The sequence below is a fragment of the Pelmatolapia mariae genome, linkage group LG15, assembly GCF_036321145.2.
Source record: "Pelmatolapia mariae isolate MD_Pm_ZW linkage group LG15, Pm_UMD_F_2, whole genome shotgun sequence".
Taxonomy (NCBI): Eukaryota; Metazoa; Chordata; class Actinopteri; order Cichliformes; family Cichlidae; genus Pelmatolapia; species Pelmatolapia mariae.
This window is the reverse complement of record NC_086240.1, coordinates 34,898,007-34,916,916: the sequence shown is the minus strand read 5'-3', so window position 1 is coordinate 34,916,916 and position 18,910 is coordinate 34,898,007. Positions and strand designations below refer to the sequence as shown.

General features: G+C 40.0%; 2 protein-coding genes across 4 annotated transcripts; both read right to left on the bottom strand.

Moving 5' to 3' along the window:
* Positions 1 to 245: 245 nt before the first annotated feature.
* On the bottom strand, positions 246 to 6,348 carry LOC134643071 (N-acetyllactosaminide beta-1,3-N-acetylglucosaminyltransferase 3-like). 3 transcript variants are annotated; one of them, XM_063495278.1, is made up of 3 exons: positions 6,124 to 6,348; positions 4,232 to 4,343; positions 246 to 3,141 (listed from the first exon to the last, which is right to left on the bottom strand). In XM_063495278.1, the coding sequence occupies exons 2-3, from the start codon at positions 4,243 to 4,245 to the stop codon at positions 1,962 to 1,964; spliced, it is 1,194 nt and encodes a 397-aa protein (XP_063351348.1). In that variant the 5' UTR covers positions 4,246 to 4,343; positions 6,124 to 6,348; the 3' UTR covers positions 246 to 1,961. The 3 variants fall into 3 exon arrangements, with proteins under 3 accessions (XP_063351348.1, XP_063351349.1, XP_063351347.1); XM_063495279.1 differs by having other exon boundaries at positions 4,232 to 4,320; XM_063495277.1 differs by lacking the exon at positions 6,124 to 6,348 and having other exon boundaries at positions 4,232 to 4,828.
* A 2,566-nt stretch (positions 6,349 to 8,914) lies between these two features.
* On the bottom strand, positions 8,915 to 13,210 carry LOC134643675 (potassium voltage-gated channel subfamily V member 2-like). The gene is made up of 2 exons (XM_063496164.1): positions 11,685 to 13,210; positions 8,915 to 10,228 (listed from the first exon to the last, which is right to left on the bottom strand). Exons 1-2 carry the CDS (start codon positions 12,948 to 12,950, stop codon positions 9,947 to 9,949), a joined length of 1,548 nt encoding a protein of 515 aa, XP_063352234.1. The 5' UTR covers positions 12,951 to 13,210; the 3' UTR covers positions 8,915 to 9,946.
* Between the last annotated feature and the right edge of the window lie 5,700 nt (positions 13,211 to 18,910).

Below are 18,910 nucleotides of genomic sequence, written 5' to 3'. Positions count from 1 at the left end.
AAGAGGGAAAAAAAAACAAGCCTTGTAGGCGTTGCTTTCAGTTAGCGTTGCTTTGTCTGTTATGTTGGCTTTCATCCTCCCTTAATTTAATTTTTAACATCTTTTAAAAAAACTAAAAAAATTAAAACTGACCCAGACAGTCTCCTCACATTCCTCCACCTGGTGTTAAGTAAGGTTAGAATTAAATAACAATTTCTTTACAGACATGAACAAAATCCAAGGCAGCTTATAAATATTTATCCCAATGTTTATTACAAAATAATCCTCCAAAATGTCTTGCGCAGGTACACCCAAACAAAAAAGGTCCAAGGACATTATGCGTACATCTTATTTAAAACAAGAAGATTGTGTACTGCCAGTGTATTCAGTTCACAGTTACCATTTAAAGCTGTTTAACTGTACAACATATAGCCCCTCACTTAGCAGTATTAAACCCAAACAGATTTGAACATATGTGCATATATTCGATTCAGCATACTGAATCTGCAACAACAGATATTGATTCTTAATGAAACAGTGATCCTGCATTGGATTGCCTACTGGCAACTACTTGTAACGGCTTTTACCGACATCCAGTTGTTATGTTCTGCAACACTGATGTAAGGCACAAATCCCTTTGTGTAACACAAATATTGAGGCTGAAACAAACAAAATAAAGAAGGCTTAACAGAACAAAGAGGATTAAGAAGATAAAAAATATATATATATTACACCTTTTATTCTTAAGAAACCCTGAGAAATAATTTTGGATGATATCTGCGGCAACACAAGCATCAGATCTAGAGCTAGGCATTGTTCAGAAGTTTACAGGTACAATTAAACTGCAGTGTAAAATTTACCAAATGTAGTACTTAAAATATCAAACCAACTCAAACATGAGTTCAATCGTTCTTTTTAGGTGATGAATTGCATTGTTATTTGTCCTGTTTTACTTAAATTATTTATTTATTTTTGGAGAAGTCTCAGTATATTTTAAGCACTTTGTAACTTTGTGCAGAAAAATAATACATAAATAAAATGTTTTCATATCATTGCTGTATTTTATTGTAAATAAATACCCAGCTCTTATAACCAATTTAACCCGCAAAATGTACTTTCCTACATACAATCATAGCATGAAAAGAACCATACAGATGAACCAAAGTACTCCGCAATGCTTTACATTTGAATTGGTTGATTATATGTCATCTGTTCATGATTTTCACACCGGCTGGCACGTGACATACAGAAAAAATCCAACAGAAAGTATGAATTAAATATTACAGTCAGCTCTTAAAATTCACGTTTGATTTACAGGCAGCTGATGGGAGAACTGCTCAGTGTCCATAGGCTATTTTAACTACATTAACTTGGTAACTCTTCTTACACCTGGCTCATTTTCTACGTGATAGAAATTCAGTAAATTATGCAATATTGAGCCAACTTTTCATTTCATTTTTCATGTCCTTAATCTCTGGACGAGGTAGCTAACACACGGCTGCGCTCTAGCTGGCAGCTTTTGTTTACTAAAACATGGCCTTTCTTAGTCTGTATCAGCTGTAGCTACGCTGAACTTTATGTGATACTAAAATATAGAAACTCAGACCCAATGACTTTAAATGTGGACTCCTTTTCCAATGAGAATTCTCAAAACGAGGCGTAACTTTACACTTGATGGCTACTTAAAATTCACATTCATTCTTTCTGTGCAGTAAGTGGGCATTTCAAGCAAAAGCAAAATCTAGCAATCCAACCAGTGTAGTACCTAGTAAGTAACATTAGACAATCTGGTAAAGAAAGGTGCAAGATTTGGTGAGACAAAGACAAAATATAATGTATTGTATCGTAAAACAACAGCCAGTCCTGCCTGTTCAAATGTTGTCAACTCATTTAAGGTATGTGCCAGTCCCTTCTGTCCAGCAAAAGTTTTTTCTCCTTACAGTATGTGAAACAAACACTTACATGTTCATCACTAAGCTCTATTATTGCCTAGAAGTTAAAGTTTGGTGCAACAAATGTTTTTGGCTGGAGAGACCGCATCTTAGATTTGGATTGTGTACTCTGTGCCACATCAGATACATCTGAGCTGGAAGGAATCTGTGCACGAGTAAAACCTCTTTATAAAAGCAAGGATGGTATTGGTCTATACTGTTGGATGGAACGTGTTGTCCTGCTGTCTTGACGCCCATGTGGGAAGTTGGGCCAAGCCCTGCCTTGGCCAGACACATCCCCATGTAAACATCATCAATGGGAAGAATGGTAATAGAGTGGGACATGTTGTAAATGACTGAGGCTGTATAGCCAGAGAGGAGGAAGCCCCCGCCACCACAATAAGAAGGGTACGAGTTTGACTCCTGCACCTGAACAGGAATATAGTACTTGCTGTTTGATGATCTAATGGGCCCCACATTTTGGATCAGATGACCAGTAAAGAGGTGCTGGCTTCCATCATTGTCCTTCAGGCCTTGCAGATACTCAACCATGTTGTCTGTGTTGGCAAAGACGTCGTCATCACCATTTAACAGAAAGCGGGCATTGGGACAGTTCCTTTCCATCCATTCAAGAAAGAGTATCTGCTTCAAGGTGAGGTTGTAAAATGTGTCACTGAAATCCCATTGGAGGATGTCGTTGTGCTCCTGTTGCTCCAGCTCCAGGAGCATGTTCAGCCTTTCCTTCTCAAACCCGCTCTCTGTCGTTCCTGAGATGAAGATCCGTCGAATCCACGCACTGTTGTGTAACCTCTCTTCACCCCACGTTTTGCGCAGCACCTCTCTGCGTTCGTAGTTCCCCGGAGAGCTTTTAATGACCAGAAGAAGAAAGACTTCTCCAGATTTATCAGCTCCTCCACATTTGTCCGGAACATCCAGTAGCATGGGGAAGTGGCGACAGTGGCGATAGTAGAGGAAATCCTTGATAGAATTAGGCAAAGAGCTGAACTCAGCGATGTTGGCAGCAGATGTGTTTTGTCGACATTTTGGCCATGAGAATACATATGTGCTGTTTTTGGTGTTTTGCGTCAGTCGGCTGTGGTCCTCTCTAACATCTATGTGGAAACGTATAGTTTTATGGTCAACAAAATCTTTGCAAAGATGAAGGAGCAAAAGCCCGAGCGCTACCACCATCAATACATTTCTTGCCCTGATGGTTTTCATCTTCGAAACTCTGTAGCGACAAGACAAAAGACAGAGATTGATTAAGATCAGAATGAAACAAGACTAACCGTGGAAGTTATTGAGTAGAAGCAAGTACAAGCATGCAGTGAACACAAAGATGTGAGCCAAAGCCTTATAGATTTACGTACTACTTGTGCAGTGCATAAGACCCTCGCATTCTTCTTGAAAGTTCCTTTAGGGTGATGTGGTTAAACCCACAACTGTTGCATACATTGCACTGACAATGGCATAACTTGCTGGGAACTTGCAATTTGTTTTGTCAGAGTATTGCTGGCCACTTTAAGACCTATGTTCCCTTTATTAGCTAACAATACGGTGGTTTTTAAACACTCTTTGACTTGTTTGTATGTTACCCTTTGCTCTCTATATCTGTGGTATTTAGGCATAAGGTGAAATTATTTTTCAGAATATGATCCTTCGCTCTGAATGTGGTTTTAAGAGTAAACTTGTGATTTCCTGAAACATGAGGACAAAGTGCAATTTAACTCTAGAATGATCGCATACCAGTGTTAGCTCAGTGATCGTTACAATGGACTTTATTATAATGTTGCCTTTGTCTTGTCTTGTAATGCTGTGATACTGTATCAGTAAGGGTTGTGTCACTTTGGTGTGATTGTGTTTGCAGGCTGAGATCTACACTGAGGTTTCACCTGTTAAAATCCATCCTCAAACAGCTTAAAACACAGCAATGCGTGTTATATTCCTCCAACAGAGCTAATGCTGGTGCCTTAATGGTAGACTGTGTGGTGCACATGGGTTGACCATTCAAAGCATTCATCTTCCTGTTTTAAATTAAACAGGTCAGAGTGTTGAAAATTTTTGTGCATGCACAAATGCGACACGCATGTAACAGCATATGTTTTTCACACATCCTTTCTAAGAGTACAGGCGATGTTTGTTTTGCAAAAGGCTGAAGCATCATTTTAATTAGCAAATTCTTTGCTGTAGCCCTGACACCTCATGGGATGTGGCTCTACACTTATGCAAAACTAACATTTTGGTTTTAATTTGAATTTAAGGCAACACCCTCCCACGAAAAAACATACAAAAACACTTGGGCAACAGAAATGCAAACTCACCTGCACCACGACATGACTCTCAGAGTGACAAGCCAGCAGGAGTGAGGAGACCGAGCTTCAGAGCAGACATGAGGCAGCTGGACATGTGCCTGAAAAATCCCCACACGGGATGCTGTCACACAAAATGTGAGGTGGCAATAAATCAAATGTTGTTTTGTCTCCTCAGAATGGATGGAATATGTTACATAGGCTGTGTCTGACATTGAGTAAAAAAACCACACAGTAATTTCGAAAGAAGCATTAAGGGGGAAAAAAGAAAGAAAGAAAAAGAAGTTCCTGGTCCACACAGGCTTTTGTGTGTTTTTAAAATGCAAAGCTGACAGCAATAAAACTCAAAATGTGCAGTGTAACAGTGTCAGCAATCCTTAAGCATGTTAGTGCGGGAGGACAGCTGCGACAGATCGCTTTATGTTGTTATTAAAGCAGAATTTTCAGTGTTGACCAATTCTAACTGTTACTAGTTTTCTTCCTCTTTTGTTTTGCGTGATTTTTGTCTAGTTGGCACAACATCAGGGTAAAGTCGGGAACGATGGGTTTAGCTTTGGATTCCACAAAAATGGACTGGAAAACGGAAGTTAACTGCACAGTGTCGTGAGTATTTGATTTGTGACAATCACGACATCAAAAACAATTAAAAAGATGAATGACATATAGGCCTTTTTTTTAAATTATTTTTGCTGTGTGTGAAAGTGTTATTTAACAGGATCGCTGAATATTTCTATGCTTATTTTAATTTCCTGTTACAATACAAAGGACAATTGTTAACCAGTTACATACTGTGCAGACTCACGAATACAGAAGGCTAGTTTTGTAAAAAGCAAAATGATAAACAGCATTCAAATTAGAGTCTTCTGGACAAGGTAGAGCATGATTGCACAGGTTTCAAGTACACTTTTCTGGTTAAGACTTTCACTTGTAATGTGGTTTTTACTTTGTGGTGTTTCTACTTTCAGACAATAAGAGCTCCTTTCAGTCTTGAACATGTCCAGACTATTCTCAGGTACAACAGTCATTTGAAGAGATTTAGAGGATATGCCTATTTACTTTTTAATCTGCAAGTCCAATGGTTATTATATATATTTCTTATTAAATCCTTTCATAGTGTATTGTCATCCAAGCATCAGTAGCCATAGGCTGTAATCTTTTTGCCAAATATTATATTTTATTTTTGTTGTTTGGTCTTTGTTGTCTCTGTTCTCCAGTTTTTTTAAGATGGTGCCATTTAATATTTAGTTAATATCTGCCAGCTCCATCACACAGAAGGTGTATTAAACAAATGTAATTTTTCTAAACCATCAGGAGATTAAAAGAAGCATTGGTGAACATTTAAGTCCATTTTTGGATTTTTTTTAAATAGTGTCATATTGTTGAATAGACAATAGTCAACCTTTAAGCGACTATTATTAGTTTGTTTCCGGATTTTGAAATTTCTTTGACTTCCACAAACCAGACACTAATAGGACGTGTATTTTCGTGTAACTCGGCTTGTTACAGAGCAGAGTTACACGCCGCGCATGGCTGAAGCATCAGAAGACATTTATATTTAGCTCTCGTCGAGTTCTCATATAGCGAGTCATGCCTAAAGTATTGTAAACTAATCTAGGGGACAGTTAAGATTCATAAAATAAGAGATTTTAAAAAGCGACACTCCAAAAGAAAAAAATTTTTTAAACAGCATTTGTCGTCTATGCGTAATTTCTCAGGAAACTGTGTTATTATAGCCAGTAATATATCCCAATTACGCCGAGTACAAACTAAACATGTGATGCTCCCTATGCCAGATCCCGTTACTTTACGGAAACTTTATTCGAGAGTTATAATTTCCAGGACGCGCACGGGCACAGAGACAGCACTTCGCGAAGCTGCTGTGTACAGCTGCTAAAAGTACTTACAAGTTTAAGAAGATCGCCCCTCTCCTGCGTCTGTAGTGAAGTCAGACTAATAGTGAGTCCAGAATCCGGTGGCTGAAAAGCAGGGCGTTGTTCTGTCCGCCCCCGTCAGGAGTGCGTCATCTCCTCATCTATCGCCTGTCGGTAACGATCTGCGATCATCCCGCTATGACTATTTTCTTTCACAATTTCTATTACTTTGACTGTTGATTGATAACAAATATCTATAGAAAGAATATTACTTGTGATTATTATAGGATATATGATATAATACTTTAAATGAAGTATTATAAGTATTACAATATCATTAAGACGCTGCTTAAATAAAATGTACTACTGATGATTACCTAATAATAAAACCTTAATAGTAAAGGTTATTCCCTATTAGGGTGGCTGTAGCTGTAGAAGGTGGAGCACATCATCAACTAATCAGAAGGTTGGTGGTTTAATTCCTGGCTCCTCTGGTCTGCATGTTAAAGTATCCTTGGATAAGATACTGAATCCACTGGATTGTGAATGGTTGTGGATGTTAGATAGAAAGTACTTAGAAAAAGTGCTTGGGTGATTGAGGTATTCACTATTTATACATCCACTAGTAGCATTTTACACAACGCAGTCTAAGGAAATCCTTTAGCAGAATTTACGAAAGATCACATTATCCAGTTAAAGATTTGAGCTTCCTTTTCAACCAAATGGAACACTTAATGTAGTTAAAACTCTATTTGTAGGGTTCGTCGTATCTGTAGAGACAGAGGTCACAGTAGGACACGGGTAAATATCACCACAGTAAAACAAGCAGACCTTAACTCATGTGGATGGTAAAATGCTTTTAAGGGCTTGACCTTGAGATTTAAATATTTCCCTGCACTTTGTCTTCAAAAGCTTTTTAATCACTTTCGGATTTATCGTGAAAATATTTCTTCATCTTTCCGTTTTGGTTTTTCTGTCTATACAACACTTTTCAGGCATGCTTCTGTGTAAATTTCAACCAAAATAAAAGGAAGTTCTTTCTGAAAGTCTGTGCTTCCTCGTTGGAGTGCTGCCATCACCATTATTACTCCTCCAGTGACCTTCGTTGTTTAAGCGCTCATGGTCTTAAATTTCCTCTATTTTGCACACAGTTTTTTGACCGGGGCTAGAAGGACTCCAAACGCTTTTAAGGACCTTTTGTACATTTTAAAACTCATTTTCCACGCTGCCAAGCGTCAACAATGATAAGTCAAACATCTTCAAGAGTTCCATACTAAAAGTGTTTGCACTCCCTGCTGATTCCTGACAGAAAACACCTGATCCCAAGTTTATGTTTAATCCCAGAGGCTGTCCTACTTTGCTGTCCCCACATGTTGAATGATTTTTAATTGAATGATTTTGCAATTTTGAATTGATCGAGCATGTTTGCCTCGCGTGTTCAACCTTTAGCATTTGGGTTAAAAAATTAATAATAAATATTTCAGTTCATATTTACACTGAAATGTACATGTTTACATGAGGCATAACAACTAAACATAGAACGTGAACCTCAAGGTTTAGTTGCTATCGACATTGGCATATTTTTAGTCTAGGGTTAAAAGTGCTGAGTTAAGCATAGCATAAAAATACTGCTGTAGTATATGGAAATATAAATGTGGCCAGTCAATGGTTATAGTTTCTGCTGTCATGAAACTAAAGCAATTTGGAGAAATGAAAGAGAAAGACAGGGAAGGGGAAGAATCTAAAGCTTAATTTTACTAGATTAACTGCATTTCACTGTGAAATATGGATTAAAAACTCACCAGTGCTAGGATTGAATGTGTTATGCTCTGTATGAGTTTGCAATACCTGATGTAATATGCTGTGTAATCTCTTTTAAAGACTGAAACCATACACAGCTCAGTTGACTACGAATCTAGAAAAATATGTGACTGTAAGGTGATATGCAGCTTTTTAGTCACCAGATCTCAACTCAGGTGAATACCTGCTGGAGAATTCGGACCTGTATACTAAACAGCGCACTCCACCAAATGAAGTGATATCTTATGGAATAGTGGGGTTTGCCCTTACAGCAGATTGTCAAAGTCAATTAAATAAAATGGGCAAGTATCAACTTTAAATCTCCCCAATTACATACAGACCAATTGACTGTATCATGAACTCGGTCACCTATAACTTGTCAATGTTCTGGCTTCAATCCTCAAACCGTTGGCAGGCAGCTCTAAACACCATATCCAGAACACCTTGGATTTTGTTGAGAAGGTGATGTGTTCTGTAGACCAACGCACATAGATCAGTGTAATCAGTCTGACTCTCATCATCCACTGGAGCACAAACTGGGTGTCATCAGGACACTACAACACGGAGCAAATGCCCTCCCCATAGATAGAGCAGCCAGGGAAGCAGAAGAACATCACATCAAGAAGGCCCTGAGTAAATGTAGTTATCCCAGCTGAACATTTGTCAAAGCTGGGAAGGCTTTGACAAAAAGAAAGCTCCAAGGTATCCAGGAGAGAAGGGCAACTGCTGCCTAAGCACTTTAGTGATCCCTTATGTGTCAGGAGTACGGGAACAGCTGGGATGCATTTGAAACTGACCTCACAGCCCATTGTTGTTATATCTTTTACTGTTTTACTTACTATGATTGAGCATGCATCAAGACTTTAAAAAAAGGAATTTCCACAGGACGCACAAGGCAAAATAAAAGTGACATATAGAAATGTTTACAGTAAACACTGTGAAGAACTGGGAGCACCAGTCTAGTGACAGGAACTGTTAAGCCCACCCCCCCCCCCCCCCTCCCCCCAGACTGCGCTTACTCTGGATAAGGACATCTGCATTAAATGTGAAAATAACCTTTTATTTCCTCGTACAGAGCCAGGAAATAAACCATGCATATATAGAAATAATATATGCATACACACGTTCCCCCCCTTTGGTTAAATTATTTGCATGAGATATGTGTTTGTACAAAAGACCTTTGTGTAATTCTTACACGAAGACTCATGAGTAAAAGGTTTTACAGTGGAGTGTTTATAAAAGATTATTTTTATAAACATTTTCTTTTATCAGGCAGCCAGCAGTGACATGAGTGTAAAGAAACTGCCTACAAAATGCAACTCTCTTTCAATAAACATCTATTTTAAGGACAGTTTTTAAAATTTGTTGGTAATTTATTAATTAACCTTTGAGGTTAACATACTGCAACCTAAATAGATGCCAGTTTTGTTGTATTCATTTGTCTTTATTAATCCCAAGTTTAGATAATTTAGATAACAAAGAGAATACATTTTCCTCTTGGCACATGTCAAAAACTGCTCACATTTTATCCAGAAATGTTTAATTTGACTTCCACCAAAGCATTGTGTCAGGGTCATTATTCCTTAGTATAATTTTGCTTTAGCGGGAAATCTACAGTGTAACCTATATGGTAACCAGAAACCCCTTTCAGCCCTGTTTGGTATGTCGCAGTCGCATGTGACACATACTTAAAAAAGAAGGTGTCATTGACAGGCATTCATTATTTATAATTCACAGGTGTCAGGTGGAAGATAAGCATCACGATGGATTCACCTGAAGTTAAAAACCTGGGTTGGACATCCAGGCTCTTTTTCAATTGCATGAATTACTTAAATACAAGATGCATACACAATGAAAAAGAAACAATGGTGCATTTGGTAGTTGTGAAACTACCAGGCCAGAAACTGCATCAGTACAAAGAAACTTTCCACTTCCTCTTCCTGCCCTCATTCACATGTGCTAGGTTTAATTTTTTTGCACCACATTGTCACTTTTGAAGGCAGCTTGAGGTTCATGCTGCAGCACGTTCACAGTACACAGTGGTCATGAGATGCACTTAGCGTGGGGATTGGGCTGTGGTGTCATCTTCTTCAAAGGGATGGAACCATGCATCCATTTTACGCTTGAGTCTCTTCTTAAGCTGAAAGCGGCGCTGGACTGAGGTAGAATTGTAAGCTTGGGTCTTTAGTTTGCTGTAGTAATCAGAGAACTTGTTAAACAGGAAGGAAATCGGCATGCCGTTGAGGATTATCCCAAAAGTAATGCATCCAAAGGCCACGATGCGGCCCAGGATAGTTACAGGAACCACATCCCCGTAGCCCACAGTGGAGATACTGACCTTAGAGAGAAAAGGGGAAACAAAATCCTATGTTCAGTCTCCAGGAACGTTTCCTTTAATCAGAGTTATTTTTGATTCTAAGAATGAATTAAAAGTTTAAACTAACAAGTAGGACAGCTGGCCTTGAAAATATCTGCTGAATCGACACTTACTTGTTTAATTTCACTTCAAAAGCAACACAAAGACATTATCTGAAGTCTGCAATGCAAGTATAAACATTAAAACGTGTAACTTTATTGGACAGTTCTGTACAATCAGCGCTGCTGCTTCCATCAAAACCTACAGAGAAAGAGAAAGTGGCAACAGGCAGGCTATCTTTGCACAACATCTGCATCCTCTTTGTGGCTCTAGCTGGTGTTCACTAAGACTGGAGATGGCAGATTAGTCAAAATGATTATTCAAAGCATCTCAAGAGGCTTTGCTACAGCAGAGCAGGGAAGCTTCTGGTCTATGTTACAATGGGTTTCTTTTTTTACGTATTGTTGTATGTGAACAGCTCTCTGAAGAGTTGCTGCTCTTACTCTGGATGAGGACATCTGCTGTGTGAGATCATAACAAGATGAGACTTTGGGGACCCCCAGGACCAGATACAGATTATCTTAGCTGAGGTGAGTGTCCTGCCAGGGCAGCTGGGCATATCTGTATAATGTGCTGCTGCTATGACTTAAACTGCATCTCATCAAAACAATGTTGAGTTGTCGTCATCATGGGTATTTAATGATTTCTTTGAACTGTTATTTTTCCAGGGTAGAATATTTCAGGATTTGCATAATCCATATCACCGTAATGTCTGTATCTAAACTTCTGACCACAACTGCACATGGGTGTAAAATAAACAATACATATATAAATAATAACAAAAAATAATAATATTCATATTTGGATGCAGCACATCAAAATATTTAAGAAAAAGCACAGAAAGCAGACCACTTCTGTTGACCAATGTCAGGATTGCCATCTTGTAATTCTTTATGAGAAAACAGTTTGGGCAGGGTTTGTCTTTCATGAAATGATGTTTAAGAAGTTTATGCAAATAGACTAAAAAATAATGCTGAGAAGAATTTATTTTTTAAGCCAGACAAAAGTACAGATCACTGCATGTTACATTTGTGCGATTCAATTAATTTCTGCGTTTGACTAATAAGTAGTGGAATAATAACCCTTGATCTAGAGAATAGTTACATTTCTAGACACGTGAAAGTCACACTTGTAGGTGTTAGAAAGTTCAACTTATTGCTCAGGGGAAGAGTAGGTAGGTGTTTGACGCAAAAGCTAAAAGGTGAAAAAAGACTGCAAAAGGAAATAAGCTACTGGTTTGGGTTAGGGCTTAGATGCTGTAGTACACATTTCTTTGAACCTTCCTTTTATTAGTGCACATAATAGGCAGATGTTCGCTTAGAAAGTCAAAGGCAGACGTGGAGATGTGGAGTTTATAGCTACAGATAGTGATACTTACTGCTGCCCACCACCAGGCGTACGGGATACTGCTGATGGGAGATCCCTCAGTTTCCCTTTCTGCTGAATGCAGGAGAGCAGAGAATGTGAAGATTCCCAAGGCGATAAAGAGAAAAATGCAAGAGGCCTCCTGGTAGCACCTCCGCAGAGTAAATGCAAAGGCCCTCATGCCGGTCGAGTGGCGGGCTAACTTCAAAATCCGAAAGATCCGCAGCAACTTGACAATTTTGAGGACGTGGCTGAGCTTACTGACCCGAGCCATGGCCCTGAGGTCTTCCTGTGCACTCACATCCTCGGAGTCAGTAAAGGCTTCAAAGATGATCTGGACAAAATAAGGCATGACTGAAACCATGTCCACAAAGTTAAGTCCGCTCTTCAAAAATAATACAATGTCAGGAGTGGTGATGAGACGAATCAAATACTCAAAGGTGAAGAACACAATGGTGACGATCTCTCCCCACTCCATGTAGGTTTTGTCATCGATTCTGTACGACTGTAGTTCTTCCACAGTGTTGAGACACATCGCAGCGATGGACAAGAGCACGAAAAGGTTAGAGAGCAGAGTGAAAGTCTTCGCAAGAGTTGACGAGTACGGATTCTCCACAATGTTCCACATAGTCATCCGAATGTCCCCAAACATCATGTCCTTGAAATACTCATCATTGTACTTTACCTCGACTTCAGCCATTAGTTCTCTTTCCACCTTCAGGTTCTCCTTCACCTCATCTACCTTCTCCTGAAACACCATCCAACAGCAGAGCTGTGTGTCTTTCATGCTCAGGCCCCAGTATGCAATTTCTTCCTCAAAGCTGATGGGACACATTTCCACTATGATCCAAAGCACTCCGGTTGCATAGAAATGGCAGATGTGGTGAAAGAAGGCAGGATCCCGGTCAAAGAAGAACTCGTTGCTGCACACAGAGTAGTCATCACAGAGGGTGAGGAGTTTTGCCTGGTCCCGGCAGAGAGCTAAGGAGCCTATTCGAGTGTTAGGATATCTAACTGCACACATTCTTGGAATGTAAAACACTTTCCCTCCTACATTTAAGTGCATGTTCTGCTGAGGTTTGGGTGTCTTCTCGCCTTTAGGGCAGTCGTCTTTAATCCCAGGATAGTCCAGATTCTCCAGTGAGCTCCATGCTTTGGCTGTTTTTTCCTGAGAAAATGGGAATGTTTTATTGTCCTTTGTGCCCTTTGAGAGAGAGCTGACACTATAGCAGGAGCTCTGCAAACATGTTTGCAGCTGAGCATTCTCTGAGCAAGCCATATCAGCTGTGGTCCAAGACAGGAAATGCAACAGAACAAAAAGAGGAAAACAACCATTAAAAGACAGACTCTGAGAAAGGGATGTAATCAACACATGGTAAATCCACGAATATCTGATCCTGCAGCCACTTCTGACATCCCAGGGAAAATGGGGTTTTCCTGTTTGATGGCTCAGCTGTGGCTGATATGGTGACTCCTGGAAGTCAGGGGACAGAAGGAATTTCCTCTGTCTGTCTGTTACAGCAAAGACAACACATTGGATTAATTCCGACCAGAAGATCAGGACAAGCAGCAGGGACTTTATCCATTTAATCTCATTGGGACCCTTCCAAGTTTCCTTAAGTAGTTGTATATTTAGGAGGGAGGGGCATGGAGGGCAGGATTAGTAAACAAAGTTGCTTTAAGGATTTTGAACCCACGCAGGTACGGGGAGAACAAGCAAACCTCACACAGAAAGGCCTCAGCCAACCAGGAGGTGTAAAACCAGAACCTCCTTGACGTGAGACAACAATACTAAACACTGCACCACTGTGCCACTCTCAATGGTCATTTTTTTAATTAATATTGAAATAACAGCATATTATCAATGTCCCTGAAATATCCCCCCCCCCCCCCCCCCCGCCCCGCCCACACTGCCCGCACTGTTCGTTCTCGTAGTCGTGCCTCCTCCTCCCTCCTCTTTTCAACTCATTCACTTCTCATTAGTACATGGGGATCTGCCCAATCAGAGGGCCAGCTGCCACCAGTCTCCTCTGAGACCTTCCCAAAACTGCAGCCTCAATTAACACTTAAGCCATTTGCCATTATCTGCTAGAAATGCTTATGAACCTAAATAAGGATGTAGTTCCACCTAGTGAAATCAACAGTTAACCTAAACCCAGTAACTTGACTGTGGAGCAGAAGCCGGAGAGAATCAATACGGAGACAGTAAAATCCACACACGCTTACCACCCTCCCACCTCATGGCCTCAGCACCTTGGATATCCAATTTCTGAATGACATTTAGATATTACATAATATTAACAATTCAGAATCACATACACACACACACACACACACACACATATATATATCTATATCTATCTATCTATCTAGATACACACACACACATATATATGTGTGTGTGTGTGTGTGTGTGTGTGTGTGTGTGTGTGTGTGTATATATATATATATATATATATATATATATATATATATATATATAAATACACGTACACATGCACATGTGCACACATGCATACACCAAGGCGTATGAACCAACCAATATAGAGGATAAAATGAAATGAAATGAATACGACAGAATGTACATAAAGTGCAGTTGCAGTCTGGCAGTGTGAGCAGTGTGACAGTTCAACTGTTTAAGAGGGAGATGGTGAGGAGAAAGAAACTGTTCCTATGTCGGTGGTCCTGGTCTGCAGGCTTCTATACCGTCTGCCAGAGGGCAGCAGGTAGAGAAAGTCTGTGGCCAGGGTGTGAGGGGTCTGTGATGATTTTCCCTGTTTCCTGGTTCTTGAGAGGTACAGGTCCTGGATGGAGGGCAGGGGGGCGCCGATTATCTTTGCTGCTGCCCGCACAGTCCGCTGCAGTCTGCACCTGTCCTGTTTAGTGGCTGCACTATACCAGACTGTGATGGAGGAGCACAAAACAGACTCGATGACTGCAGAGTAGAACTGGATCAGCTGCTCCTGTGGAAGACTGTATTTCCCCAGTTGTCTCAGGAAGTACATCCTCTGCTGTGTCTTTTTGAGGACGGAGGAGATGTTGGTCTCTCACTTCAGGTCCTGGGAGATGGTGGTACCCAAGAACTTGAAGATCGCCACAGTCGACACCGGGCTGTCTGATATGGTTAGGGGGAGCAGTGTTGAAGGATGTCTCCTGAAGTCCACTGTCATCTCTACAGTCTTCAACACAGATGGCAGAGACTTGGAGTTTTACGTAAATAACTTAGAGTTAACCCTGACATCAGAACTTCAGTATCTTTGTCTTGAACCCAACAAGGTTTATCGGCCTTAATAAAATTCAGTCTAATTCTTCAATTTCTGCAAAACAAGTAAGTAAAATGTTATTTATATAGCACCCTTCAAGACAAAAATCACAAAGTGCTTCACAGAAGCTAAAACAAAAATAAAAATCAACCAAAAGCAAGTTTAAAAAGATGAGTTTTTGTAACTAATTAGGTTAATCAAAAACACGTCAGTAACACGACTGGGTATAAAAGGAGCATCTTAGAGACGCAGAGTTTATCAGAAACAAATATCAGCAGAGGCTCACCAATCTGCAAAAAAGAACAACAACAAATCAGAGAGCAATTTCTTTGGGCCCTCAGGTGGCATTGCATTAAATGAGAGAGATTACTGTCTGTGAACACAGTTCATAGTGCCATTCAGATACAGGTTAAAGCTCTATAATGCAAAGAAGAAGCTATCATTTCTATTTGTATGGTGCCAAATCACAACTACGGCTGACTCAGGGTGCTTTACATTGTAAAGTAAAGACCCTACAAAAATACAGAGAAAACCCAACAATTCAATGACCCCCTGTGAGGAACCACTTGGTAAGAGTGGAAAGGAAAAAACCTCTTTAAACAGGAAGAAACCTCCAGCAGAACCACACTCAGACAGAGTCAACCAACCACGACCGGCTGGGGGCGAGGGAGGTGATGTGTTAAGTACGCTGTCCTCTAAAAGATATCAAAAAACCTGAACGACCTTCTTCTTCAAACAGAGTGCGTGAAATGCACAAATCCTTCACTTCATTTTACTGAACTGCTGGTTTGTCCTATATGTGTGCACTTACAGTAAAACTGCACATCAGTCCACTGAAGCAGACAAAATCTTCCCACACAAAATGAGCACAATGCAGCTAGGTTATCAGGATAGACTGTGGGTGGTTACATCCTCTGCATGCTACAGTGATGAGGTTTGAACTAGTTCAATGACTTAGTAAATTATTTATGAATGTAAGTGGATGTGAAACTTAAAACATGCTTTGACTACTTTAGGAATAAGTCTCTTCTACATTTGTCATGAGACAGCTGTGTTGCTACCAACACACACTCATTGGTTAGATAAAAAAGGGTGTGTAAATCCTGTATCTGTGTGAGACAGATTGTGTAAAATATAATCCATTGGTGAATAGTTCACTTGGCTGAAAAAACACATCCTGTTTTACACCTGTGCTAAACCACAAAAAAAAAAACAGCTGGGTGTTGCCCTAGATTGATGGCTTATGTGCTTGGTTGTGTTGAGGTGGCTATAAAAATGAGATTACACAAACTGCTGAGGACCTGAAATCCTCCATCAGAGCTGCAGGAAATGCTGTTCTCACTTCACAGACACTTAAAGAATAGTTTTCAAATACTGACTTCTAATAAATCCCTCATATTAAAGAGACACTACCAAGCTATTCTGTTTTCCCTCTGCACTCTCTACCTCTCACTGTGACACAGAGTAATCTCTCAGCTTAATTAACTAAGCGTGATCTTCTCCTGCTAACCTACTTATCTCACTTCAGTGAACTGATCATAAGATGAAATCTGCGAGGGACAGAGGGGGATTGGGCAGCTTTATCGAAATACTGCAAACATAACACAAACTGAAAACATGGAGTTGGTAGTGGTGCAGTGAGTGATGATGTTTCTAAACGTACTGACAGGTGTGTTTAATGTGCTGTCCAACCAGAAGCTTGAAACATACAATTTCACTAAGGCAACAATGTTTCATAAGCGACATCACTTCACAATACTATCTGCAAGACAGGATGTGGAAAAAAAGGAAAAATAAAAGTGTTCGACTCTATGTCAAAGCTGAACAAACCTGCCAAACCTGTCAAAGCTACTCGGCACTTCCTGTAAATGCATGATGCTTTGACCCCTAAGTCTCTGTTGGAATTGGTGGCAGAGCTGCTCTTGAAAAGAGAAAGTGAGCTAATAGCTGGCACAGCTGTTCAATGCAGCAGCCAAACACAGAGTAACGACATAATAGGCACTGTTATTTGTTATTTCCTCTTTGTATTTGCCATTCTTCCCCCACAGGTGAAGAAATGACATCGATAGCAGTTCACTGAGCTTTAGGAAAGGCCAGCAATAAGCTTAAACAGTCAACCTGGATCAGTGACATCACCAGAGGTCTTAGGAGGGAATTGCAGGGGCAAGCTTCAATTCTCAAAGTTTGAAAAATGACTTTATTAAATATCAAGCTGCGATATCTCATGAATTTATCGCAAAAAACTCCCATAATCCCAGGATTTTGTTATCCACCATCAAGTCTGTTATCTCTGCCTTCGCCAGTACCCTTCACGAAATTAAGAGTATTAGGAGTGGCATTCCCACTGCTCTCACATTTTTACTGATTCTATTCGCTATTCTCTCCTCTTAACGTCGTGCCCTCCACTCTTCTGAAAGACATCCCCCATTATTGGTCCAAGCGTCCTCTCCATGATTAACAGTTTTAGGTCTACTGGTATTGTTCAATCTCTGTTCAAGCAGCACCCCCACTGTATAGGAACAACCTAGACCCCACCTTCCCAACACCCCAATAACAACTACTAACCTTCCTCTAAACCTTTCCACTAACTTCATCGATATTTATAAAGCATTGTTGAAAACCTTCAGTCAGGTTTCAGGGCCAGCTGCAGCTCAAAGTAATCAGTGACTCTGCTGACTGTGCCATCCTCCTCATCCTCAGTGCTGCATTTGATGCTTCAAGGACATTAAGAACTGGATGGCGTGAGCTTCCTTCAGCTGGATGAAGATAAAATAGAAACAGTTCCATCAAATGGTTTTTTTTATTTACATAATTAAGCCTTAAGATTTCAGAATGACTCACACTCAGTTCATTTTACATTGGTTCCTGTCAGTCTCTGTCCACCATCTCAAAATATTACTGCTAGGCCTCTCACATGCGCCCAAATAAAGAGATCATATCATGTCTGTTTTAGCTTCTCTCCACTGGTTTCCAGTGAGGTTTAAAATTGATTTCAAGGTCCTCCTGTTTGTATACCACTACAGGATGTATGTCTACAGGATGTGGTCCCACGCGGTGAAAATAGACCTAAAACGAAATATTACTCACTCACATTTTTGCCTATCCTAGCTTCGGTGCCTTTTTTGGTTTAGCACCTACTAAACATGTGCTTTACTTATTTCTTATCTATTCCCTTGCTTTGTTTTTCTCTATTCATTCTAATTTTTGTACAGCATTTCTTTTTTTTTTTTTTTTTAGATATTCTTTATAAATAAAATTTAAGTCGAGTCATGTTTTACAGTCTCGATACATGCTGGAATTACTGCAAGAGCATCTCAACCTCTGACCTCATTAAAATCGAGAAAAACTCTTAAAGCTGGAGGTAAAAATCAGTTTTTTCAAAAGTGTTTAATAAGAAACTAGAACGAGATTTTATGAATGATTGTGAAGTGTTGATTCCATCTCTAATTTATACATAACGTCTGTGACATCACGAGCCTCATTTTGCTAAAATGCACGTTGTTGTAATGTTACGGACATTAGACACCAACAATTATTATATTTTCAGTTACTGCCAGTTAATAAGGCAGAACATGCTGCATGCTGCACGAGTGAACGGTAAGAGCGACATTTAAGACAGCAGCCATTTCCACTCATGTTTGGCATGCTGAAGATGAGCTGCCGAAGTTCAGACTAAGCGTCAGAACGGGGAAGAAAGATGATTTAAGTGACTGTGAATGTCTGAGTGTTTCAAAAGATGCTGATCTGCTGTGGTTTTCCCACACAATCAGCTCTAGGGTTTAGGATGGTCCAAATAAAGAGAAAACATCCATTGAGCGGCAGTTCTCTGAGAGAGAATGTTTGCTAATGCCAGAGGTCAGGGGAAAATAATCAGACTGCTTCAAGCTGCTGGGATGGCAACAGTCACCCAGGATGCCACTCCTATGAGTCAATAACAGGAAATCGAGGCTATTGTGCCACAGAGGCTTCATCTGCA